Raw genomic sequence first — 27935 nt, 5'->3', positions numbered from 1 at the left:
TGGATTTCAGACACTCTGTCTGGCATCCTGACTCCAGGACTCTTCCTGTTACTGACACATTGTCTAAAGCACACTTAAAGCCTTTGACAATTATAGCATGGTGTTAGTCTTGCCTTCGCTGTGAGAAGTTCCTGGAAAGGTACTTCTCATTGACAACAGCTCCTGGCACTGCGCTTCGTCATAGCAGGTACTCAGTAGACAGACACTTGCCTGTGAGGATGATGAGCAGACTCAGGCAACCAGTCCACCGCAGGCCAGGCTTCCCCAAGGCGTCCTGCGAGGCAATGAGGTCACCAGTACATTCCTTGGAAATGCCCAAGGCCCATCTGGAATGCCCCTCTGGCCTCTCCTAGCCCTTGTAAATTCAGTTTCTTTGGAACTCCCTCCTCTCCCAACCCCCCCAAACACCTCCTTGAATTTAATCTGAGGCATTTGTGAAGAGGGTATTTCTCTCCATCTCTGCTATAGAGCACAATATCTGGCATTTAAACTGATAAATCTGCTGACAGGTTGGTGAATGAATGAATTGAATCTGGACTAACAGGAGGGTGAGCAGGTGGGTAGGTGAATAAAATAATGAACTGTCACCAGGCATGCCCTGGAATGGCACCCTCCAGAGGACAGAGATTCCTACTTTTTCAAGACACCAGTGGGAGTCCATTGACTCCACAGCATGAAATTTTTTCAAAATCCATTTTTAAAATGTGTTACTTAGAAACTAGAATATTTATGAACATGTCATCAAAGTATGGCAAGACACTTATAAAGGTAACTCTACCGTTTGGTACATACAAACATTCATTTATACCTAGCTGCTAGGTAATAAATTTTTGAAATGTTCAATGTTTTTCATTCACCACCTGTATTAGCGGGCCATTACTTCCCTCAACTGAAAGCAAAATGTGTTTGCTATCACCATCAATATTCTGTAACATTGACCTTGAAGGAAGCTTTTGAGGAAAAAGGGCTTTGAGAGCTTTAAGATCCTATCCAGAGTTTCTCAACCTTACCTGTGTGATTCAGTTACCTGGGGAGACTTTTAAAAATCTCGACGTCCAGGCTGCACACCTCAGATCTATTACATTAGAATCTCTGGAGATGGGACCCAGGCATCAGTACTTTTTTTTCTTTAAAATGTTAAAAAAAATTTTTTTTCTTTTTGTGTGTGTGTGTGTGATTTAGTTTGTGTTTTTTACCTTTATAGTTTGGCATCCTTTTTTTTTTTTTTTTGCAGTACGCGGGCCTCTCTCACTGTTGTGGCCTCTCCTGTTGCAGAGCACAGGCTCCGGACGTGCAGGCTCAGCGGCCATGGCTCACGGGCCCAGACGCTCCGCGGCATGTGGGATCTTCCCAGACCGGGGCATAAACCCGTGTCCCCTGCATCGGCAGGCGGACTCTCAACCACTGCGCTACCAGGGAAGTAGGGCATCCATGTTTTTAAAGCTTCCCTAAGTGATTCCCATATGCAGCCAAGGCTTTAACGCACATGCAGGTGAGACTAATGAAAAAGACTTACTGTGCAAACGTGAGGGTTTTGCGTTCCCCGTAATAGTCAGATCTGTAACCAGCCGGTGTCCTCATTCTGAGCCCTCCCCATCATCCCTCTTCCTTTACACTTATTTCTGTCTTGGCGGTCACGAATTTCTCACGGGCTGTGTCCATGAGGGTCCAAGTTCAGGTGAACTATGCTCTCATTTCATGACAGCTGTACTTTTCCACTCATGAACTTTGGACTGAACTTCTGTGCCTTGAAGGAATTTTAGGGTTTGAGAAAAGCAGATAGTTGAAATAAATCCTTAGGAGGTTGCAAATCACCCTGAGCCAGAGCTGGCCCTTCCCCCAAATCACAGGAATGTTGAGACACAACAGCTGTGTGGCCACCCCACCATCTGTCAGTGAACATGCTCCCCCCATACTTTTGTACTCTCATCGTTGCCCCAGTCAAAACTCCATCCACATTTCTCTCCAGTGCTCCCTACCGGAGTAGCTTTGAAAAAGCGCTTGCCTTGTGCAGGGGGCGCGGGTTTGTGCCCCAGTCCGGGAGGGTTCCACGTGCCGCGGAGCGGCAGGGCCCGTGAGCCATGGCCGCTGAGCCTGCGCGTCCGGAACCTGTGCTCCACAATGGGAGAGGCCACAACAGTGAGAGGCCCGCGTACCGCAAAAAAAAAAAAAAGTGCTTGCCTTCAGCCCTAACTAGTCTTGGTTTCTGCTTTGACTGTTTCATTTCTGGACAAGGTCATGTCACAAAATCATCTGGAAAAACAGTGTCTGGGGATGCCCACCCCAAAAGTATCTTTTCCTGGGATTTGGCGGTAGTGGGGTATAAAGTAGCACACAGGAGGGCAGATCTTACCATTCATCTCCGTTCCCATCTGTTTATCCTTCCGTTGCCCACTAACCTGGTGGGGCTCTGTGGTGGGTTGAACCAAAATACTCTCACACACCAGTGGATTGCAGTTATGTATTCAGTTTTCTATGTTCCTGAATAACACGGGCCATGGGAAGGGGGAGAGAAACGCTGAAAGAGCTGCTGGGCTGGATACCTGACTCTACTAAGTCCTGGGTTCCTACACTTTACAAAATCATCTTCCTACAGGCAAACCGGCTCCCACAGGGATAGCATGGGTTGCAGGGGTCACAGGGGTTGCAGGGATCACAGGGGTTGCAGGGAGACATGCAAGGGTAGCAGGGAGACTCGATCTTGACGCAACTGCCGAGCCCGTAGGAGTACGTCACGTCCTTCTCATCTACACACGGGGGCAAGCTGAACTCTTTGCAGATGTTCATGTAGCTGTACTTTTTCGATCCCAGGCCGTCATATCTGTTCTCGCGCTCAGCTGACACACACACCTTTCCGTCCTTCACTCGCACCTTGACTTGATCGGGTTCAAAGCCGCACACGTTCACTGATCCTAAAATGTTACTGCTACAGCAAGAGGAGGCTAGAATTCTATTTGTTGTTCTTCTCAATCTGGAATTTAGGAAAAAGAAAGGGTGGGAGGAAGAAGCTCAGACCATGGAACTCAGACACAGCTTAACAAGCAATATTTTTACCTCTTTTTTTAAAAAAAATAAACAGCAAAAGTAATAAACACTAGTCATTGTGAAAAGTCAAACTTTACAGAAGCGTGTAGAAGTAAAAAATGAGAGTCCTCCCATGTAAATCACACTCCCTCACAGGTAAACCCCTGTTAACAACAGATGGGTGCTTGGCCTTCCAGATCTTTCTCTTGTATTTATTTTTAATTTTCTTCTTTTTCTTTTTCCTTCAAGTTTTATTGAGATATAAGTGACATACAGCACCGTGTGAATTTGAGGTGTACAGAATAATGATTTGACAACATACATCATGAAATGACTATCACGATAAGTTTAGTGAACATCCATCATCTCATATAGATACAAAATTAAATAGAAAAAATTATTTTTTTCTTTGTGATGAGAACTCAGGATTTACTCTTTACTTTCATATATAACCTACAGCACTGTTACTTAATCATGTTGTATATTATATCCCTAGTATTTATCCTGTAACTGGAAGTTTGTACCTTTTGACCACCTTTATCCAATCCCCCCCACCCCATCCCACTGCTCTGATAACCACAAATCTCATCTCTTTTTCTATGAGTTTGTTTGGTTGGTGGGTTGGGTTTTTCTGAAGTACAATTGATCTATAATACTATGTTAGTTCCTGGTGCACAACATAGTGATTTGACCTTTCTATGCATTACAAAATGATCACCACATTCTCTTGCATTTAAATCTCAGCTCCTCCTCTTATTAGTTATGGAACTTTGGGCAGGCTCCTTAAACCTCTCTGTGCCTCAGTTTCCTCATCTGTAAAATTGGGACAATAATAGTAACCCATTTCTAGGGGTTTCATGAGACTTAAATTAGTTAATGAATAAAAAGAATCTATACTAGTGCTTGCCACGTAGTTAGGATGCTAGGCTTTTGTCTGTTGTGTGTTTTTTCTTTTTCTTTCTTTCTTTTTTTTTTCCCCACAGTGTGCTGTGGAAAGTGCTAAGCCATTAGAGGCACTGTTTCATTTGACCCTCACAAGAACCCTGTCATGCAGGTGTAATTGTCACCATTTTGTAGATGGGGAGTTGGTGAAGGTGGTGAATGGCAGAGCCTAGATTCAAATCCAGGCTTGTTTAATGCCTAGGTCATGATTTTAACCATCAGTCAGACTGAGCTCTTGGCATGAGGACCTCATCAGCCTGGCATCAGCCCTGCATGCTCTGGCCCTGCTCAGGGACCACTTTCTTTCTAATTGCCTGATCCTTCCAAAGACAACCTAATGCTCTGAAATGCTCTTCTTTTTATCCCTTAACATTTTTTTAAAAAATCTGTGTTCTAAGACTCACTCCTGGCAAATCTTTTGGCCTCCAAAGGAAGGTATTGGCATGTATGCTTTCTAGAAGCTCTTCTGGTTTGAGGAGTCTCGACTGTGATTGGGTGATTGGTTAGAGATACATTTTTAATTCTTACTTTTTTTGCTGAATTTTTTAATACACTTACTTCTTTTTGTTACTTAAGTTATACAAGTTCATTGTAAAAAACTCAGAAAATACAGATAAGCAAAAAGAGGGAATATTTTTTTAACATACCCATAAGCCCTGTTGTCTTCTACAGGAGATGGATCTGGGAGCCAGATCTACAAGCCAAAGCTGGCTCCCAGATCTATCTCCTCCTCTTACAATATGAGTCTTGAAGTATAAGTTTGTTGTTTTTGTTTTTGCTTAGATTCCCCCTCTTCCTCTATTCGTATCACTCCAGCCCCATCCCCACTGCAGCAGCTGAACAGGGGTCTCACAAATGTGGGTCTTCAGGAAATTGCCCCAAAGTCTTGGCTAGACAAGGTTTCTTCTTCCTTTTGCTTCTAGGCCAGGGGTTATCAGTGGGGATGTGCGGGTTTAGGAGAAATTGCAGGAGCCTCATTTTACTCAACAGATTTAACTCTGAAGTTGCAACCTGACTCCTGCCTGGCAAAGTACCTGTCACCCCACATGCGATTTTCCTTGGTTCTGTGGGGTTCTGGGCAAAGAGAGATGGCCTGCTCTACTAGTTATCACCAGGGAGGAACTTAGTCATAGTAAACAGAGGCAAGTCAGCCTCTTTGGTTGGTGGCAGAAGGCTCTTCGGAATGCTAGGGAAAAGCAAGTGGGCGGTGCCATCTGTCTGCCACTCTGGGCTGTCACCTCTTCTCTCAGCTGAAGCTGAATTTCACCTGAATGTATGACCAAGCTCCTGAATGCGATACTGCCCACAGCAAAGGTGAGGGATATCGCCAGCCATCTTCACAAAGGTATGAATCAGGTTCAGCCAGCTGACGAATAAAGTAATGAGGATGATGAGAATGCCTCTCTCTACTCTGAACCAAAGGGAGGCTGGCCTTCCTCTAGTTTCCTTGGAGTACTTTACTTTTTCTCCTAATTTAGACCCCTCCAAAGACCCATTAAGCTCAATTGTTCCTTTCCAACGCATCTTTCCCTCTCTCTTCTTTCTTCTCCTTCCCATTTCCTGCCTTGTCTCTCTCCTCCTGACTTTTGGTTGATACTGAATAAGGGTATCATAGTGGAGCAGAAAGGAGCAGAGTGGCACGACACAGGTGCATCTGAACACCTGCGGGTCTTGTTCAATTACAGGCGTCTGGGCCCCACCCCCAGACTTTCTGATTCAGCCAGTCTCGGGAGGAGCCAAGAATTTGCATTTCTAACAAGTTCCAGGTGATGCTGGCTGCTGGTCCTGGTCGGAAGATCACTCAGGACCACTACTAACCAGGTGATTAAGCACAGGGATTCCAGAGTCAGGCAAACCTGGCTTCAGGTCCCAGCTGTCCCATTTCCTGATGATCACGAACATTGCCCTGACTCTGGTTCATCATCTATAAGATGGCCACGGTGTTACAAGGATTAAATGAAGGTGAAGTGTTAGGCACTTGGTTTTCACTCAATAAAGGGTAAATTTCTTTAACAGGCTGTACCAGGCTCCGCTTTACACAGACTTCCCTGAAATTCAAGGCTTTAAGCGACCAGGCCCTGAGTCCTGTGTCATTAAACACTAAGGTCAAATAATGGACATGCATTTGGCCTGGATGGGCAGCAACTCCTACTCTTGCCACCCTGAGACCTCTGCATACAAAGAGATTGTGATGAGAGGGGACCAAGGGGCCCAACTCGCTTCCAGCTCTGCAGGGACACAGAGGGAAACAGCTGAACTCTCCTCTCAGCGGGAAAGCCAACCAGCCACCAGCCATAAAGTAAGTAAAGCCATAAAGCCCCAGAGTTCCTCTCTGCCAGCTCCCAAGGTGTGACTATGCCCTGATCTTTGGGTCAAAGGATGGGGGATGGAAAGATTCCCTGAGGGCTTAAGACCCAGGAAGGCTAAACCACAAAGAATGCAACCCTGAGGGCTAACAGTCACCAGCCTCCCCCAGTGAGAGTGATTCAGTGAAAACTTCATACTCAGAGCGTGAGGGGTAAACAAGAAACCAGAGGGCAGGTTTTTGAAGTTTTCAGAAGATGGTACCCTTTGTGGGGGGCTTTTCAAGGGAACTTCTTGAGCCACAGGCTACTCACGGATACTTGGATGAGCAGATGGAAGCACAGTCTCAGGATGAGTTTCCAAGCACCAGCAAAGGGCACAGGGCTGAGCCCAGTGCATTCCTAGGCGCAGCTGCAAATCAAGGTTCATGTGCCCGCAAGGACTAAAGCCAGGTGTCAGAGCCACTCTGCCATGGGGTAATTAGATAATAAACTCATAACGGCAGGATTGAGGAGGGGCTGACTTTGCTTCTGGCACTTGAGTACAGAAGACAGGAAGCCCACGAAGTGTGGAGGTGAGTCAGGTGCAAACTTACAGCAGGCTGGTTGCATGGCTTCTTTTTTTTTTTTTTAACATCTTTATTGGGGTATAATTGCTTTACAATGGTGTGTTAGTTTTTGCTTTATAACAAAGTGAATCAGTTATACATATACATATGTTCCCATATCTCTTCCCTTTTGCGTCTCCCTCCCTCCCACCCTCCCTATCCCACCCCTCCAGGGCTTCGAGCTGATCTCCCTGTGCTATGCTGCTGCTTCCCACTAGCTATCTACCTTCTTACAAAGGAAACCAAATTCAGTCACTCCAGTCTCTCTCAATCAAAAGGAAGGAAGAGTCGGAAAAGGTGAGTGCTTGGGGTGCAAAAGGAAATTTGGGGAGGAAAAAAGAATATCAAAGAAGCTAAAGAAATGAAAGGACTTACTTGGGTTTCTACTAATGAAGATATGGCCAAGGTATCTTTTGAAGCAACTGCTCAGTAAACAATGAAAAGGAATTGGACCTTCTGTACCCAGTCCAAAAACGCACCACACGCGCGCGTGCATCAATCAAATAACACACACTCAGGAAGGCTCAAATGACTCTTGGGGGGAATTATATGGTTATTCAAAACTTCTTGCCCATTATTAAAGGAGCACCCAGAGACAGAGCACATAGACTCTCACACAGAAAGACAATTCCAGTGGGGTCATGGCAGCTATAGACCAGGGAATCTTACTTCCCCACTGGGCAAAGAATCTTCTGGATAACACAGCCTGGCATCTGAAAGCACATGTCACAACCTAACCAAACTGCTATCTTTCTCTTTAAGGGGTAAAAGGTCATGTGAATACGATTTCTCCATTCTAAAAGCCTTGGACAAAGTTTCACACCAAAGATTGTTTTTTAAAAAATTGAATCAACATGATATTTTTGGATCTATTTAGTCATGGACTGGGAGCTGAGAGAGAAGAAAAAAGAGGCATTTCACTGAAAAAAATATTAATGTAGGAGTCCTCTGGGATTGGAGCTGGATCAGGGTTTAACATTTTCATCCATATTCAGAAAATTGAATATTTAGGTTTGCAGGTAGTACTAAGCTTTTCAGGTTAGTGAAATGTCAAGCTGTCAGAAATAGAGCATAGGAGTGTTTCCCAAGGTGGTATGAATAAGAAGAAAAGTGGCTGGGGAGAGATGCAAAAGGGCAAGCCTGAGGTCATTTCTGAAATGGACCCTGGATTATCAGTTCAGAGATCCAGGAAGACCACAGCAGCTTCATATACTGCCACAAGCAACAGAAAAAAAATTGGCAAAAAATCCAAGCATTGTCAGGAAAAGTGTGACAAACCAGAGAAAACATTACCTCTTGTAAAAACCACACTGCCAAGAATTAAGCCTGAAGTTGTGTCCACTGCAGATCATTGAGACTCCCAGAGTAGGCAGAGGGCGCCCAGGTGGTAAAGAACTCACCTGGAGAGTCTGGAGAATAGGGACAGCCAGGAGACAAAGGCTGAGCAGACTTGGATCAAGGGTATTCGAGTATTCAGAGTCACAGGGAAGTGGACACACCTGCTCACAAGTAACCCTTCATTTAGACCAAGTACTTAAAAAAGAACCCCTGACTCACACTGCATGAAATTTATATAACTTGATACTCTAAGGAGTAAAAATTAAAACTGGTTCAAATTGAGTGTAGATGAGTTTATTGCCAATAGTTCCCTCTTAGACTATTGAGGGAGGCCCATTCCTGACCTTTGGTGATTGATGACCTGGACAATAATTGCCCTACTGCCGTTTCCAGGGAAACAACACTGTCACAGTTGTCAAGGGCCTCATTCTCTCTCTCTCTCTCTCCATCCATCCATCCATCATCTACTTTCTATCATCTATCTGTCTATCTAATCTATTTATCTGTCATCTAATCTATTAATCTATCATTGGGGTAGGAAGGATATTGTTTAAGGGCACAAACTGGCAGTGAGTAGTAAGTCGTGGAGCTCTAATGCATGATATAGTGAATATAGCCAACAAATATTATATTACAATCATTAAAGTGGTTAAGAGACTAGAACTTAATTATTCCAACCACTAAAAAGAAATGATAATTATGTAACACAATAGAGGTTCTAATTATCGCTACAATGGTAATCGTATTACAATATATAAATGTATCAAATTAACATTGCACACCTTAAATTTACACAATGTTATGTATCACATAGATTTCAATATAAAAGATCATCTATTTGTGTCCTTTAAAAAATAGTAGCATATTTTAGTTTTTCTGCACCTTGCTTTTTTCACTTAATATGACAATACTTAAAATGCTTCAATCAGTCCTTTTACATTTACATATCATCCCAACGTATGGATGTACATAATTTATTTAAACCAGGGGACAGTGTTTTCAACCATTTTTTTTCATCATAGTACACCAGACTAAATGGCATATGTAGACAGAAAAAGAAAGCTTTCTCAGGCAAAAAATAAAATGTGATCAAACCTCCAAAATTTTAAAGTGCATTTAAAATTATCCAATTCTATTAAAACCTTTTCAACTCTATTCTGAAAACTGCAGCTCTCAGTTCTGTAGTTTATTTGCACAATCTTTGCTACAGTTGAAGGGGTAGGCAGACAATAAACCCAATTCCAGATGAATTTTAAGTCATCAAGAGTTGGGGAGTAGGAGAAAGGATTTCCTACAAAACCATATAAATGCCTCTATTGTTCAATTTGCTCCCTTGCTCTTAAAGCCTCTGGCAAACATTAAGGATTTGATCAATTATTATTACTTCTCCCAAAGTCATTTCTGTAAGCCGAAATATACTCAAATCACTTTACTCATAACCAGAAAAAATGTTTATTTTGCTGCTTCCAATAGCTTTTTAATGACACCCCCTGTTTCTTTCTCTCATTAAAGCCACATTATTTATCATGTTGGCACTCCTGCTACAAGCCGAAAACAACCTTGCCAATCGACATCATTACACTGTCTTTTGAGAATCTTACAATTCCCATCATGGACCCATTTACTCTTCTTTTTTTAAATATTTGTTAAGTCATCAGAGTCATTATCTTGAACCCATTTCATCTTTGCTCAAGTATCGATTGTCACACTTTCCCCCCCTTTTTCCAACTTAGGAAGCTAATATACCAACTATAAAAATCTAGGAAGTTTTCTTACTTGGCAAGCTCTCTCTTTTCGTCTTCTATGGCTCTAATGGCTTTCCTCTCCAAACTTCTGAGAGACGGGCGAAGACAGTAAAGCTTGGCATCACACAGGCAACATGGGTAGAGATCACATAGGCCGCAGGACTGTGATCGCTTTGAATAGCACAGGCAGTACGGGTACGGGTGCAAGTCACAGCAGCAATATGGGTGCATGTATAAGTCACATAGGCATCGTGTGCTGAGTTCGTCAATGCATTTCAACTGCCTTAGTTCTCTGTCCACCTTCTTTATGTCCCTTCTAACACTGTCCAGAAGACAACTCAGTGCAGCCATTACAGTCACACCTTATTGTTCTGTGAGTACCTTTGACGAAATGGCACTCGGGGGAGAAAAATCTTCTAAGCTCTTCTCAGAAGCTTCTTTTAAAAAGAAATGAGGCACACATGATTCACTTACTTTAAAGCTTGGGTTCTATGACCTCACCACCCTCTAAGTATGGTCATAGTCCTTTTGGTTACCATGAGAACTGTGCACAGTCATGGTCTCCAGAGACCCTCCTTGGAGTTCCAAAGCTGCTCTCAGAACCATATAAGATTTCATTTCACCTTGAGTTGGGATGGGCCCCCAAGTAATCACAGCTCTTGGGGTTTATTGGGCTACATTGAAATAGTTCTTGACTTGTGTGTGTCCCTGTGGACTAGCCACAACTATGAAGATCTTGGTGGTGGGGCTGGGCCGGATGGAAGGAGCTGCCTGGCCCCTTGCTTTATGCCCTTCTCGCTCTAGCCTTGACATCTAGCCTTGCCCCTATACTACAGGATTCATTCTGTCCCCTTTTCCCTTTATAGGTGGAATGTAAAGAGCTCTCCCATGGTTCTCCTTACCAAGCCATCCTCAAGTCAGCCTTTGTCCTTGACCTTCTGAGCCCCAAGTCCTCTGAGTCCTGCCCATTCTTTATAAGCTGGCATCCTGGCCTTGTCCTGGAGCCTCAGTTCTCCAGTGATTGGGGTCCTGCTCTTAAGCTGTCCATCTCTCAGTGCTCAGGGTCCTGTCCTCAATCAACACCTCCCAGCAACTACACCTCTGGTCTTATGTCCAAGCTGCCAGATGACTTATTCCCAAGTGCTTCCCAAGTGTTGGTCCTTGATACTCATAGCCAACTGCCTGAAGTTGCTTGAAGCCAATGTCTGAAAGCCCCCGCTTGGGCCAGTTTTCTGTGCTCTCAGCTGGATCAACACACTGGACCTGGGGCTCAGCCTCAGCCTTGGCTCGGGTACTTTGCTCCTCTGGGCCTTTCCCGTCAAACTGCTCTCTGCCTCTCGAATCCCCTTCTAGTGGACTAAGGCATAGGGTACTTGAGGAGAAGTGGTTGGGTGTGACACTGGAGAGGGAGACAAGGGCCAGGTTTAAAGGGACTTGTGGCCTGCCTAAAGAGTTTTTAACTTTATTTTGAGCACAATGAAGGATCACTGGTTTTCGTTTCTGATGAGAGAAGTTGAAAGGTAGTCCAGCAGCCACATGGAAGGTGCAGTTCAAGGGGAAAACAGTAGCAGTGTCTTCTGCTGGAAGGCAAGAGACAGCCAAATTCTGGACTGGGGACCATAGTCATAGGAGTGGCAAGAAGGAAACCAATGGGCTCTCCTCCCCGCCACAATCCACTCAGGCCCCACCCAATCCACTCCCCATGTTTTAGCTGGAGTGAACTTGATATATAAATCTGCTACCCCTCAACCCTACTCCCCCCGCAAAGTCTTCAGAGTCTTTTCTCTCCTCTTTGAAGAAGGTCCAGCACACTTACAAGGTGTTGAACAATAGGCCTCTGCCTGCCTCTCCTCTCCTCTCTCATCACTGTTCCTGTAATTCATTACACTTGAGCCACAAAGGCTTCCTTGAAGTTTGTCTCATTCCACCTCTTTCTGGACTTGTGCGCACACTGGTCTGTCTGCTTAGAGATTGAACTCCCCACCCCACCCCTTGATCTAGCTGACTCCTAAGGTGTTCTTTAGCTCTTCTTTTAAACGTCCTTCCTTCGAGGCCTTCCCTGTCCCCCAGACTAAATGCTCAGCACTCTGCATATTTCTTTCGCAACACCATTTGTCTGTTTCCCCAACTAGACAGTAAGCTCCATGAGGGCAGGGACCTATTTTTGTTCACCATTAGATACCCAACACAATGTCTGGCACAGAGTAGGAGTTTAAAATTGATTCACTGAATGACCAAATGAGTAAATTAAACAGGAATTTAGTGACCAGAATGAGGATAGAGTGAGAGAGGTGTCAATAATGACTCGTAGGTTTCTAGCTAGGCAGAATCATGGTGCCATTGACTGAGATAAGAAACACAGGAAGAATAGTAATTTTGGAGGACATGCTGAGCTTGAGGTACTAGTGACAACTTTAAGGTAGAAATGTGGAGTAGCTTGTGGCTAAGAGGGTCTGGGACTTGAGAGAAAGCTGGGCCAGAGATATCAATTCAGGAGCCACAATTCCATAAAGAGTTTGGCAAGGGGCCTTCCCTGGTGACGCAGTGGTTAAGAATCTGCCTGCCAATGCAGGGGACACACGTTCGAGCCCTGGTCTGGGAAGATCCCACATGCCACGGAGCAACTAAGCCCATGTGCCACAACTACTGAGCCCGCTCTCTAGAGCCCGCGAGCCACAACTACGGAGTCTGTGTGCCACAACTACTGAAGCCCTTGCATCTAGAGCCCGTGCTCCGCAACAAGAGAAGCCACCACAATGAGAAGCCCGTGCACCACAACAATGAGTAGCCTCTGCTCGCTGCAACTAGAGAAAGCCTGCATGCAGCAACGAAGACCCAATGCAGCCAAAAATAAATTTAAAAAAATAAAAAGTGGGCAAGATCCCTCAGGAGGAGGAATAGATTGAAAAAAGAAGAGGGCTGAAGCAGACTCCTGAGGAACAATGATAAGAAATGAGAGAATTAAAGGAGCTCATGATAGTCTCATAGAAGGAATAATCAGAGAGGTAAGAGCCCCTTATGCTGAAGTCCCCTGTGTATCACTAGACCAAGCCCAGCACGCCCCAGCCTTGACCTAGGGAATCCCTTTTCTGGGCAGATGAAGTATTTTAGTGAAGAAGACAGATTTCTCTGAAGATATTAAAATGGAAGGCTGGAGCCTGAGTCACATGGGATGAATTAAAAAACAAAGGGGAATAATACTCCTGTATGGACAAATGCTGAAGTCTTTCAAGAGTGATTCCATCCAATTCTGAAGGTAGACTGTGTTCATAGGAATATGGCCTGAGGGTTCATTGTGGGAGTTGTACAGATTTCTCTAGTTCCAAGTGATGGACTTCTGAACTCTTATATCACCATGAATTCCGTCCCTTAGCAAATGTCAGCAAAGGTTAAAACAAGCAAGCTCTCAGTTTTAGATTCTTAAATATACAGGTTCAGGAATTTAAGTACACACATATCTATATTATACGTGGCCCATTATGAAGGTAGTTACAGCTTTATTTTCACTAGGATTCTCCCATGATCCCATCCTCCTAGTAATTTCACTCTTTATCATGAAGCATATTCTTGACATCATTTCAAATGACTTAAAGGTAGTGGCACCTGTAAAGATCAGATGGAAATATGATCCATTCATGTTAGAAGGACAATGTAGAATTCATCAGAATAAGCAGAAACCCACAGGAATGATCTAGAGTCACAGTCCCCTGAAGCATAAACACAAGGAGCTTCCATGGGCTCTAAAGTGGAGATGAGGGCCTTTCCTTACATAGGACAATGTCTGCGGAAGTTCCCATCCACCTTGGCTGGATAGAACCGCCTATGGGCTGGAGGGCAGGCCTTGGCAACTTCCCAGGTTGGGCAAAGTGGATGCTTGGTCCCCAGTACTGGTGGAGCTATGGACCCAAAAAGGTCTCCTCTCTCTCTTCCACCATGTAGGACAGCTATGGGTCAAGTCATTTACTAGGCCAATGTTACAAAAATACTCCTCTAGCAGTTATTGAATCGGTGCTTAAACATCAAGTTCAAAGTCATATACAGAATATGTCTTCAACTATGTTAACAAGAATCCATAGGAGGAGAAAAACAGCCTCAAAAATTAACTGTGATCGTTTCTCAGTAGTGGAATTATAGATGACTTTAAAAATTCTCTTTTCTAGACTTTTCTGTGATTTCTTAGTTTCTTCAATGAGGATATCACTAATTTTCTAATGAAACAATTATTTATTTATTTTCTTTATTTTATTTTGGCTGCATTGGGTCTTCATTGCTGTGCGTGGGCTTTCTCTAGTTGCGGTGAACGGGGGCTACCCTTCATTGCGGTGCGCAGGCTTCTCACCACGGTGGCTTCTGTTGTTGCGGAGCACAGGCTCAGTAGTTGTGGCTCGCGGGCTTAGTTGCACCGCGGCATGTGGGAATCTTCCCGGACCAGGGCTCGAAACCATGTCCCTTGCATTGACAGGCGGATTCTTAACCACTGTGCCACCAGGGAAGCCCATAATGAAACAATTTTGATAGTGTGCTGTCTGTCACACTATCAACTTTGCGCTGAATTGCTAAGCCCACCTCTGGCCTCTGCCTCTATAATCCGGGTGGGCTCCAGGGCCATCTCTCTGAGCAGGTTCTCCACTGAGAAAGTCTTCCTGTAGTGGACATCTAGTGCTTTTCTTACCTATCATCTATGGCACCCTCTTTCAATAAAATAACTATCTTCCCTCCAACCCCGCCCTCTGCCATTAGGTAACTATCAATAAAGTTGCCCAGTAAAGGGGCAGACATGTAACCAAAGCTGGCCAACCTGACTCTCTTCTGGAAATGTGACCTTTCACAGAGAGACTGGAGATGGTTGGAGCTGATGCATGTGGACAGTGGACCCTGAAGAGACTACACCTTAGTTACTGCCTTTTTCTGTTGTTTTCAGATTGGCTCTTTGGCTTTCCTTTGAGTCTCTGAACTCCTCCATATCCTTCCAATAAATTCCTGCTTCTCTTCAGTTACCCCGGCAGGTTCAGTTTCTTGTAACTAAAGAGCACAGCCAACATGACAGCCTGTTCCCCTGGACCTGTCCGAGAGGACCACCCCCGGATGAACACGTAGGTCAGCCTTTGCTCCGGTGGACGTTGTCCAGTGATAGTCCAGCTCCTCCCTCGTAACCCAGAACGAGCTGCATCAGCTCCGCCACCAGTCCTGAAGCCCTGTAGGTACAGGGCAACGGTGATGACTCAAACTAGGGCAAGTGTCTGGAAACACCCAAGAAGGCCCATCCATGGACACTCTCCCTGGGGCAAGAGAGACTTCCCTGGGGTTATATCTCAGAACTTTAGCTTTGGAAAATCCAAGTCATCCATACCATTTCCTACTCGGCAGGGAATCTCTGCTCAAGCACCCCAGGCAGATAAGAATGGAAGAGCTGGGGGCTTGTACATGTGACAGAGTACTCCCTCACTGGGTTAGGATGACCAGGGCTCCTATGGCCAACCATAGTGGTTCATATCATTTATCTCCCTCTTCCTCCCACCTCCACAAGGAGCTTTAACAAATATCTTCCTGCCAAATAAGGGGAGGGATAAGGAGAAGGAGAATGGTGCACCCAGCGGGACTGAACTTGGGTCCAAGTGGCTGCAGCAGGAAGGTTGCTCTTGGCCAGGATCTCAGGAGGTGCTTTCCTTTTTCCTTCAGCAAATATGATCATTCAGGCCTTATTGGAAGGAGTCATGGGAGCTTTATATACCAAGTATATACACGAGTAAATTTCCTCATTAAGATTTGAGGAGTGGACAGGGGTTTTCATGATCACCATCCTGGTTTGCCTGGGACGTAGAGATACCAAAACCAGGGAAGGAGATACAGGCTGGAAATGCAGGTGGGAATACCAAGTGGCTGTAGTGGTCATCCAGTTTGCCCAGTTTAAGTGATGGAGCTGGCCTCAGTGGGGTACAGACCTGTGGCTTTGAACGTAGTAAGAGTCTTATTGTGAGCTCTGGATTCTTCGTGACGACTATCGTCTCTGACTCCTTTCTCCCACCCTCTCATGTCTCCACTTGCCCCTTCTCCCCCTTCTCCCCTCCAGCCTCGTGGATTTTCACCAAGAAAAATTGTTAGCTGCAATCCGGCTTGTTGATGAGGACAGAGACCAAAAAACTTTTTTGAACCTCACACTGGAATCACTCAAACAAAAAGCATGTGTCCATGTCCTCCTAGAAACAGAAGGACTTGCTTCTGCTGCAGATGGTGACCCGATTAATTCAAGGGGGATGAGAATGTTTTATATTCCTTCCACCACCACCACCGCCGTAACTGCCTAACTCTTAAATAGATGCTTACTTGAATAATAATATTTCACACTTAGTGAGTGCTCAACTCTGTGCCAGGCTGATTAGTGACCCTCTGAAGTAGGGCTGTTTATCCCCATTTTACAGATGAGGAGACTGAGGCACAGGGAGTTCACACAGCAAGTGGCAGAGGTAGGATTCCATCCAGGCGGCCAGCCTCCTCTCTCTGTCTTCAAGTCTAATGACTCCTGAGAAGAAAATCTGGGGAATTCCCTGGCAGTCCAGTGGTTAGGACTCGGCGCTCTCACTGAATGGTTGGGGATCCCAAAGAGCTCTTGGTTATGTGGGTTTTATCTATTAAGACTTCCCATGTAAGAAATCAAAACTGAGACATTTACAGAATACGTAAGCATTTAAAAATAACAATAGTAAACATGCTAACACAAATAGCACTTTTTATGGGAAATTTGCTTTCCAAAAACAAAAAAATTGAGAACAGTGACACTTTTATACTTTTACAAATCTTTCTGATGTCCAGGTTCATAGAGGACGGCTGAAATATCTCCTTCTGCCTCCAAGCTGTTGCGACCTATATTCTGTTGCGATATGTTTGCTTTGAGCATAAAAGAGAAGCCAGGGATTTCCTTTGTGGCGCAGTGGTTGGGAATCCGCCTGCCAATGCAGGGGACACGGGTTCGAGCCCTGGTCCGGGAAGATCCCACATGCCGCGGAGCAACTAAGCCCACGCACCACAACTACTGAGCCTGCACTCTAGAGCCCACGAGCCACAACTACTGAGTCCATGTGCCACAACTACTGAAGCCTGCACGCCTAGAGCCCGTGCTCCACAAGAGAAGCCACCACAGTGAGAAGCCCGGCACTGCAACAAAGTAGCCCCCGCTCGCCACAACTAGAGAAAGCCCATGCGCAGCAATGAAGACCCAACGCAGCCAAAAATAAATAAATTAATTTTAAAAAAAAGAGAGAGAGAATCCAGCTTTACACTGATGTATAATTGGGAAAGGAAGGAACTCTTGGACCCCTGAAAGGGTTGTAAGGCTCACGCATTGAGAATCACTGCTTTGATTTCATCTTCTGGAAGTTACACAGTGCCATGGCACTTCAAAGCCACAGTAGCTAAAGTTTTCCTAAAACACTGTATTCAGCCTCACTTGCAGAGTTCCGTTACAGAGCTTTTGGGGAATCTGTGTATCCACTGATCCCCTTCTCTCAGGACTGAACCCCAATCCCACCTGACGGAGGGAAGATCGGGGAGACTCTGGCAGAAATCCTCCTAAGACAAGACCTGTCTGCCACCCTGGGTATAGGTTTCTGCACCGAGAGAGGCACCCAACAGTGGCTGGTCAGCCAGGTTCTCTTTTCTGGGACTTTGGCGTTGGGGGATGCGGACTAAGGGACTTTGAACCCAGAAATCCAGGTGGTCGTAGTGGGGCCACCTCCTTAGCTGTGGAGCCCTTGGTCCTTCATGGCTTCCACGTCCTGCTTCGAGTCTCTCAGATGAGGAGGCTTCTGTTTTATCACATTGTGAGCTGATCATCTCATTCAGTTGTTGTTCTAGTAAGCATCCAACAGTCAGTAGCAACTGTGGGTCTCAAAAGAGCAGGAAGAGTTAAAAGTTCAAAATCCAGTTGTGAATAATGCGTGTGTGTGCACACATGTGGGTGTGTAAAAGAAAGAAGGAAGAGAGAAACTGATTAATTATAAGTGATATTTTTAGAACCTATGTAGCAGGGTCCTGGCTTCAGCCAAGTTGGAACCCCTTTTAAGAATTTAATTGGGTCTGGCACAGCTTGTGGACAGGAATCGTGGGTCCAGCTAGGACCTATTTGCTTCTGGAGAAAAAAATCACTTAGAGGAGGGGCGTGTAAAGCTCAGATTGGAGAGAGGCCTGGAACTCCGAGTGCAGCGTGGCCTGATTCTATGGCCTGATTCTGTTTTCAGCCTCTATTACTATGTGCTGGTCACATGTTTGTCTGTTTGACCCTCTCGGTCAGCCCTTTGAGGTCGGTGCTAACGTCACTTTTTCACAGGAGGGGAACCTGCAGCACAGATCAGCCAAGTCACTTTTCTATGGCTACCCAGCTGGCAAGTCTCAGAAGCCGAAGGTGCACTGGCGACGACCCTGCAGCTCCAGGCGTAACCACCGTGCGGCGCTGCCGGGCTGCTGGCCCCTCCCTGAGCCCGTCTAACCCTTCCAGGTGGGGGAAATTATATTCTTTTTTTAAAAATATTTATTTATTTTTGGCTGTGTTGGGTCTTCATTGCTGTGCGCGGGCTTTCTCTAGTTGTGGCGAGCAGGGGCTACTCTTCGTTGTGGTGCGCAGGCTTCTCATTGTGGTGGCTTCTCTTGTTGAGGAGCACAGGCTCTAGGTGTGCAGGCTTCAGTAGTTGTGGCACGCGGGCTTCAGTAGTTGTGGCTCGTGGGCTCTAGAGCGCAGGCTCAGTAGTTGTGGCGCACGGGCTTAGTTGCTCCACGGCATGTGGGATCTTCCCGGACCAGGGCTCGAACCCGTGTCGCCTGCATTGGCAGGTGGATTCTTAACCACTGCACCACCAGGGAAGCCCAGAAATTATATTCTTAAAAGCTGGCACAAGAACTTGTCTTAGGGAGGAAATTCTCTTTATTCAAAAAAGAGTATGTGGGACTTCCCTGGGGGTCCAGTGCTTAAGACTTTTCCTTTCAGTGCAGGGGGTACAAGTTCAATCCCTGGTCCCCAGGGAGCTAGGATCCCACATGCCTCATGGCCAAAACAAAAACCCAAAAAACCTCACTAAAACATAAAACAGAAGCAATACTGTAACAAAATTCAATAAAGGCTTTAAAAATGGTCCACATCAAAATAAATATATCTTTTAAAAAACCCCAAAAAGAGTAAGTGAAGGGTGGGGCGACCCAGAAGAGTGAACCCTGAGGGGACGGGAGGCAGGGCAGCGAGACAGCTCATGTCCTGTTCCTTAGAGACCAACAGACAGGACTGGAGGAGGTGAGTGGAAAGTGGGAGGGGAAGGAGGAAGGCCACATGGCTGTGGGAAATCCCTTAGTGGCAGGAGTGCTCTCTATTTAATGGAAACTTTATTGAAGAAGAACACACATATAGAAAAGTGACCCATCATAATCGTTCAGCCTGGTGAATTTTCATCAGGTGAACCTACATGTAACCAGCACATCCATCAAGAAACTGAACATACCCCAGAAGCCCCTGTTCACGCCTCCTTCTGGCATTAGCACCCACTTCTGCTCTCTAGCACCCAATACTCATTCTGTCTGGGTTTGAACTTTATAGAAATGGAAACATACAAAAATCTATCTACTCTTTGGTGTCTCACTTCTCCCAGTCAGCATAAGAGTTGAAAGTCTCATTGTTGCCTATATTTGTATTTCACTCCTTTCTGTTGTATGGCATTCCCTTATATAAATACACCACAACCTAGTTACGCTTTCTATGTGGATGGACACTTATAGATGGACATTTGGGCATTTTTAATTTGAGGCTGTTGTTGGGACTATGGACATAGGGTCATTTTTGTACACATCTTGGTGAATACTCATAGTGTGTTTGTGGGATGGAATTGCTGGGTCTGGGTATAGGGTATGCATGTGTTCAACTCAGCTAGACATTGCTGAACAGTTTTGCAAAGTGTGTGCACTCATATACAATTGCTAGTGGGTTATTTTTAAGACTAAGGGAAGTCCAGTCTCTCTGTGAGTTGTGCTGCTGTGATATAAACCTCCATCCCCTCCTAAGCATCCAGTAATGCCTAGCACATCTCACAGATCACTTATATGAATGGCGGGGGTTTTGTTTGTTTTGTTTTTAATAAAAATCAAAGAATGAGCTGAGGTTCATGGCAGGGCCAAGCTGGTGTGAAAAACAGAAAATGGCATGTGTGCGATGATGAGGGACCCACACAGCTGACTGGGACACCAGGAGCTTCGACCCTGAGGTGACTGTGAGGGTGCCAGCCTCCTCTAGGGACCTTGGAGAGCACCTTGGGCACGCACAGAGGGGTCCAGCCTGTTAAGTCGCCAGGGCCAGAGGGATCCTAGCTGATTTTCAGATCACACACAAAAAAGGGGGGAAAACAGTCTCCCCACTTTGACCTGAAGCAGGGGATGGCTTTGGCAAAGCTCTGTCACCTTCACCCTTCAGTACATTAGCCAATGTGCCCAGAGCCAACGGGGAGGAGGTCCCAGCAGTACTAACAGAGGCATGGGGAAGCAATGCCCTTCTGGGAAGCTGTTAGAGGCAGCAGCAGTAGTGCTGGAAGCCCCAGGAGATGGCACCGTTGGCAAGGACATCAGAGTCCTCAAGAGAGAATGGCCCCAGGGAAGGTGACTTCCAGGCTAGACGACCAGAGTGGGCAGAGTGATGGACGCCCAGTGGGACCAGAGAGGGCTGTCGTGAGCGTCTAGAAACATTCATGCAGAGCTCCCAGAAATAACTGAGAAAGACCCAGCAGAAGGCTGGGGTGCTTAACGGTGGGTGGGTGCCAGCCAAAGACCTGTGGTTTATTACTGTTGAAGTTATGCCTCTGGGGGTGCCCCTGGGTGACCGGGAAGCCAGGGTACAGTCAATACTACTAATGTCTGAGTGTGTGTTTCTCTTTCTAAATTTCATTTACTCCTAGTTTTGCAAACAAGTGTTTATCTCTCCCATAAATAAATCTGGAGTGCTGTTTTCCTGATGTTTCTCAAGGTTCAGTCCCCAGGCCCTGGCCTTTACCGCAGTCCTAGTTACGTTTTCCGCACAGCAGCGCGGTTCACCATCGGAGGCAGGGAACCGGGGAGGAGCCCGGTTCAGAGGCTGCAACAGCCTCCCTTGAACTTTCCCACGTACTCAGCTGGTGATGGCAAGAGCAGATGGGCCTGTGGTTTTGGACAGGGTCTCTCCTGCAACTCCTCTGCTGTCTCCTCACCCAGGTTGTTCTCCGTCTCTCCCCCTCTCACTCCTGCCAATTCCCAGGCTGGCATCTCTCCAGGCTCTTGGTTTCTTGAATTGCTTGCCTTCAATGACATTCACCTCAGCACCCTCGCCTCAGGTCCCTCCAGCCTCCATCATCTCCTGGAACTGCTTCACTCTTAAATCTTGATTCTGGAAGTTCTACTCTCTGGTCATAGTCTCTTACCCTCCAACTTTCTCATTCTCTTAATAAACACTGAAGATTTCTGAAAACTTACAGAGGACTCCAGTCTCTTAACAAGCCCTGTAGCCCCCACTCCACCTTCTCCCAGTCCATGAGTTTTTTCTTGCCCCTCGCCACCTCCCCACCAAGCAGGACCCATCGGAGTGGGGAGTGGAGGGGGGGCAGGAGAAGGGAGCACGGCCTGAAGACAGCAGAACACACCTTGCTCTTTCTACCTCAGTGCCTTTGCACGTCTGCTTGCTCTGTGTCCCCCACGCTTAACCCCCTCCCTACTCAGCTAACCCTACTCACTGGTTCAGATCTCAGCTCAAACAGCACTTCCCTGGGGTCAGTGCACTCTGTCTTCCCATGACATGCTCTGTCTCAAGGGAGCATCACAGTTGTAATGGCTTGTGTAGGTGTCCAGGGACTAGGCTGCCACTTGTACTGCCACGCCCATAGCGCTAGCACAGTGCCTGCAGCACAGCGGACACAGCGAGGATTGGGGGATGAAGGGACTGACGGAAAATAGGCAAGAGTCTGCAGCTGATGGTGGAGAAGCAGAGGGTGGTGTGGCAGGGCTGAGGTGAGCTGGGCTATCTGTTAGGGTCAGAAAGGAAGATTCATGCTCCTGGGTGCTCTGACCAGAGTCACCTCAAGCCAGAGCACCCAATGTGATTGTATTTGGACATTGGGCCTTTAAAGAAGTAATTAAGTTCAAAGGAGGTCTTATGAGTAGGCCCTAATTCAATCTGACTGGTGTCCTTATAAGAAGTGGAAGAGATGCCAGGGACGGGCATGCACAGAGCGAAGCCTGTGAAGATGCTGCAAGAAGGCGGCCATCTGCAAGCCAAGTACAGAGGCCTCAGGAGAAACCAACCCTGCTAACACTTTGACTTTGGACTTCTAGCCTCTAGAACTGTGAGAAAATAAATGTCTGCTGTTTCAGCCACTCAGTCTGTGGTATTTTGTGACGGTGGCCTGAGCACACTAAGTGACACAGTTATGATCCAACCTCTCATTAGAGTAACTTGCCCACAGTGGTGTGGTGGTAGGTCTGTAATATCCAGCTCTCCATGGACCCATGACCCAGGATCTGCCATTACTACAGTGTAAATCCTGCTGCGGCCGATTTCAAGCTGTCAGTGTCATGTCGCTGATGTCAGGTTGGGAAGAGATGTGCATGTGTGGCTCCCACCAGCCAGTGCCCCAGCTGGCCCCAGTGCGTCACTGTCTGTCAGCCGATCCCACCAGCAAACATGTATAGCAGATCATTGTACGGCAGGATCTCACTTGCTTGATTTTTGATAAACTGGGATTTTACTAGCTTTCCCTAACTCCCACCCCAAACATAAACACACAAGGGCACCCACACGCTCCAGGCTTGCGGTCTCACAACAGGAAGTGGCGTGAAAATAAAGCAATCCCTGCATTCTGCTGTCCCTCTACCCCTTGTCTTTCACTCCGGATCTGTCCAACACATTAAGGGAACGTAGAAACAGAGCAGAGTTGTACAGCGTTGGTTGCTTTTGTTTCAGGACCAACCAGCTCTTCTTGAGGACCAGGGGCACGAAAGATATTTTCCATCAAATCTGGGATTTGCATTGTCATTTCCTCCCACCCCACCTCATTCTTCCTTCACTCATGCAGACGAGGTAATTCCCAGAAACCTCTGCTTTCTTTCCCATTATTTACCCAACACATTTTCACCTACTTAGGAAAATCAGTGCTAATTTTCTCTCCATCATGGGTTTCACATCTCCAGAGCAGTTTTTGAAAGTACTTGAAATGTATAACTGAGCATCATGGTTCCTTAGACACAGATTTGAACGATTAACTGGATAGTTTCCATTCCACTCCAGTTCAGGTTGTGCAGAATGTGTCATCCCAAGCCCCTCCCCCTAATGTTGCAGAATCTGCTTGTCCGGATACCAGGGCTTCGGGGCAACAGCTCCATTTCCTTTTTTGTGAACTCTCAGTCTTTAATGAGTGTTTATGAGCAGAATTCAAAAAGAAAGAACCCCCTTCTCCCACCTGAAGTTATTGGTTCCTGTTTCCGCTGCATGTCCCCACTTCTTGGGAAACTGGGCTCTGCCTTAGGTGAGGGGCTGGCTTTTTGTTGGGGAGTTTGTGCTTGGGCATTGAGCGTGGCTCCTGGCGCGGTACGCAGCAGTGTCCGCACAGCTGGTGAGGAGAACCTCTGAACCACACAGGTAGTGTTATTCTGCCTTCCCCGTTACCCTGCCTGTCTCCCTCCCACAGGGATTCCAGCATGGTGATGTTGCTGCAGATACTGCTGGATTTTTTCAGGAAGGTCTCCTTTGAATTTGGGGCCTATCCCGAGGTGTGCTGGAGCGAGCTTCTGCCAGCAGAGAGAGCCAACTGTACCTATCTCTTCCCAACTTCACGCTCAGTGACATCCCATTGCTAGCTTGAAATAGGCCACAGAGGAAGGATTCACTCCAGGGAAATCAGCCAACATTACAAATCAGGGCGTTTTCTTTCTTTTTTTCCCGGAGCACCCACTTATAACACACCACTGGAAATACCCCTTCAAAAAAAAGAAATCCCCTCATAGGAGCCAGCAGCCTGTGCAGTTAGAATCTTCTTCATCCCACCCTCTCCATCATTCTGGAAGCTGCCAGTGCTAAAACGGAGCAAAACAAATGTGAATTACCCCTTTTAAAGGGATGTCTTTCTTTTCAGTTCTCATTGATTGCCTTCCCCTTATTAGGACGTCTGATACAATCTAGGGCTGCAGGATCATGGTTCCCCTGCCATCTGATGTCTAGTTTCTTTTCTTTACATTGACTTCTCTGTAGGTTTATTTCTAATATCCTCATGATCCAACAAGCGGTACTCTCTGTTCACAGTGGTTCCTGATCCCCAGGAAAGATTGCCATGAATACAGATTTCAGGGCCCAGACTCCAAGACACTCTCCATCAGTGCCTCAGGGCTGGGGCACAGAAATCTGTATTTTTAATAAGTTCTCTGGACGGTCCACGTCCAGACCCTGGGTTGGACTGACATTTGGGAACCACTACAAAAACATCTGCGGGTATGCCGGGCTCTTCCTCAGCAGCTTCTGAGAGTTAGAACCCAGTTGGGGTGAGGCTAGAGGACTCAGCCTGTTCTGTTTTCTGGGTTGACAGACAACGTCTGAGGGCTTCTGCTCTGTCATCCTCCAGGCCACATTACTTAGGGAGTCTTGGTGACTTCCCTGATTACCCAGGGACACAAAGGCTGGCTCTGAGGTACAAGAGGGGGTGAACTGATTAACTGCCTCGTGAAAAGCTTAATTGCACGTCATTTTCTATTTTGGCAGAGGCTGCCAGGTGAGCTCGGGCACATCATTCCCCGCCTGACTCACTGTTACAACCCAACCCAGCACTGATGATGAGTGGGTGTCTCCCCCCTACCCCAGTGGCTCCCAAACTTCAGGATGCAAGTGAATCACCCAGGGAGCTTGTTTAAAAGCTGGATTCTGGGCCCCTGCCTAGGTTCCCGTTTCAGGAGGGGTGGACCTGGGAATCCCCTTGTTTAACAAGCTCCCCAAGTGAATGTATTTGACACAGCAGGTCATTTTATTTAAACCAAAAAGGTTTTCACGAAATGTCTGCTCTTAAGGGTATTATCTTCCCTTAAGGAGTTCCTCTGGAGTAACAATGAATCAGCTTTTTCTTGAGCTCTTTTTAAAAATAAATACTGTGTTTCAGAAATGGAACCATGTGTTTCAGCAGAGGAAAGTGAGTAATGCTGCGGGCCATCTGGCCAGCCACACTTCCACTCAGAAAACTGGTATATGGTGAGTGACAAGGGAACATCCCCAAGCAGGTGGGCTGTTCCCTCAAAGGAAAGGAGGTGGGATTAGGGGGCAGAAAGCCCTGGTTCTAACAGCTGGATGGAATGTTCCCCCACCAGGGTTAATTCAAGTGGTTTCTTTTCGTGAGGATAATCACCAAATTAAATGTTTTAATTACCGAAATCATATATGCATTTCTTCTGAGAAAAGAGCATCATCAGAGCTCAGTGGTACCCACTCCCCAGAGGGTAGAGTGGCTTTGCTTTCAGGGAAGGGGGTGTCTGGAGTAGTCCACTTTCATTTCATTATAAAACCAGCTTGACAAATAAAGGCATAGATTGACATGTATTCCCAGCCAGCTGTGACTTAATGAGCTCAATTCAGAGCTTGGAACCTGCTAGCCACATCCATATTAATATGTCCGTGGGAAAAAAAAACAACAGAGGAAGTGACAAACTGCTATTCCTAGTATTTGAAATGAATTTTAAACGACTTAAAATGGCTAACGCGGGTGAGCATGACTTTGAGGCAGCCCAGCTGTCGGCCTCCCTGCCTGTCAATAATGCCCTTGCAGCAGAGGCAGGCAGGGCCCTGGAAGGTAGGAGCTGTTTTCACCCAGATCAGCAAGCCCTGAGGCCTGGGGACAGGTCTGCGGCAGCACCCTATCCACCTCCCCAAGGCTTTTATCTTGAATTGTTTGTTGCATAACCATCTAAGTCATCATGATCATAAGAGCCTTTGTGATTCTGATTTTCCCAGTCATGAGCACATGAACATAATACAAATGTCTTGTTCAAACATTCTAAGATCCTAAAAATAAAAGGTGCTGGGTAAGCCTGCTGTGTTAATAAGCACAAGGTGAGAGAGGGCGGGCGTGGGTGGGGGAGGACAAAGGAAATGCAGCAGAGAAACCTCAGTCTGTGTATTTTGACGCTCAGCTGCAAAATAACCACCTGGTCCAGCTGGGGAGAGGGCCCCTGGCCCGTGAGCCATTCCTGTAGTACCACGTGGGAGGCGGGAAGGCCCCTTCTCTGGGCTGGAGAGAGGGTGTGAACACTCTCCAGCGGAGGTCTTTGCATTCCCTTGAACCTGAACTCTGCTGAGTGCTGAGTTTTTTTGGTTGTTGTTGTGTGTAACTGGGGGAATAGTCAAGATTCAGAGCATAGGCTTTCAAATCAGACAAATCCTGCCTTTCCCACTTACAAAAGATTCAATCGGACCATGAGTCTCCATTTTTAATCTGGAAATGGAGCTAAAATACCAGTCTCATCAGGCATTTTCTGATAATTAAATGAGAAAATATATGTACATGCTTAGACTCGGCCTGGCACAGGGTAAGCCCTGGATGATTCTTGGTACCATATCTGACACATGTCTCGGTGGCATGGAGTCTCCAGGTTATTCTTATTTAAAGACACCTTTCAGGGCTTCCCTGGTGGCACAGTGGTTAAGAATTCTGCCAATGCAGGGGACACAGGTTTGAGCCCTGGTCCAGGAAGATCCCACATGTCACGGAGCAACTAGGCCCGTGCACCACAACTACTGAGCCCGTGCTCCACAGCAAGAGAAGCCACCACAGTGAGAAGCCTGCGCACTGCAACAAAGAGTAGCCCCCGCTCGCAGCAACTAGAGAAAGCCCGCATGCAGCATTGAAGACCCAACGCAGCCAAAATAAATAAATTTATTAAAAAAGTAAATAAAATAAAAACACCTTTCAGCACATGTTAGGCACTCCGAAATCAGCATTTCATTTCAGTGCCTAGTCATAAATCTCTGACAGTTGTGATACCTTTGGGAAAAAGGGCAAAATATTTCACTTCTGCTTTCACATAATGCCTATGGTTAAATCTGGATAAAAGATGTGACCCAGTGAGTCATATCTAAAACTAGGAGAGGGGACTGACTGTCACCGTAATCACTGACTAGATTCTAAACCCACCAACAGTCCAGGAATAAAGTGGGAATGGAAGTGACATAGTCACCAGCATAAATAGCAAACCCCAGTTTCTCCAGTAGACCATAGCCAGAATCCCAAACTGATTGAGTACTAGTCTGTTGACCTCACCAGGCCTCAGTTTTCTCATCTGTAAAATGGTCAAAATAACACCTGCAACACAAGAGGATAATGCACATTTAACAGGTGGTGTTTGCAAACAAACAGCTGGTGTTTGCGATGTGCTTGATACAGCACTGTGCACTAAGAGCACACAACGCACTAGCTCCCTCCTCCAACTAGGTGCAGGGACTCAAACCCTTGCATAGTCCTTAGGCCTGTCCAGTCCCTCTGGGGCACCTAGGTTGTTTAGCAGTCATCCAAACCCTAGCACCTTGGACATTCTTTGTTGCCATCAGTTATGGGTTATGTCTCCACAAAAAGATATATTGAAGTCCTGCCCCCCAGTACTTCAGAATGTAATCTTAATTGGTGATAGGGTCTTTACAGAGGTAATCAAGTTAAAATGAGCTCATTAAGGTGGGCCCTAATCCAGTCGGACTGGTGTCATTATAAAAAGGGAAATTTGGACACAGAGGATGTGAAGAGACACAAGGAACACATGTGAAGACGGAGGATTGGAGTGATGCATCTATAAACCAAGGAATGATAGAGATTGCTGGCAAACCATCCGAGGCTAGGATGAGACAAGGAAGGATTCCCTACAGGTATCAGAGGGAACATGGCCCTGCCAAACCTTGATTTCAGACTTCTGGCTTCCAGAACTGTGAAAGAATAAATTTCTGTTGTTTTAAGGCATCT

At 46.2% G+C, this 27935-nt stretch overlaps 1 protein-coding gene across 1 annotated transcript; it reads right to left on the bottom strand.

Moving 5' to 3' along the window:
* Positions 1-2574: 2574 nt before the first annotated feature.
* Positions 2575-10311, bottom strand: ODF1 (outer dense fiber of sperm tails 1). The gene is made up of 2 exons (XM_032610399.1): positions 9992-10311; positions 2575-2971 (listed from the first exon to the last, which is right to left on the bottom strand). Exons 1-2 carry the CDS (start codon positions 10309-10311, stop codon positions 2575-2577), a joined length of 717 nt encoding a protein of 238 aa, XP_032466290.1.
* Positions 10312-27935: the final 17624 nt, after the last annotated feature.

Source organism: Phocoena sinus, chromosome 17 (assembly GCF_008692025.1).
Source record: "Phocoena sinus isolate mPhoSin1 chromosome 17, mPhoSin1.pri, whole genome shotgun sequence".
Taxonomy (NCBI): domain Eukaryota; kingdom Metazoa; phylum Chordata; class Mammalia; order Artiodactyla; family Phocoenidae; genus Phocoena; species Phocoena sinus.
Note: the sequence above shows the minus strand (reverse complement) of the source record. Positions and strands in the feature narration are given on the sequence as shown.

Excerpts from the sequence above, each read along its gene's own strand:
- ODF1 (XM_032610399.1), bottom strand. The coding sequence starts at position 10,311 with ATGGCTGCACTGAGTTGTCTTCTGGACAGTGTTAGAAGGGACATAAAG. Across the intron at positions 2,972-9,991 it reads GAAAAGAGAGAGCTTGCCAA|ATTGAGAAGAACAACAAATA; the intron begins GTAAGAAAACTT and ends CCTAAATTCCAG.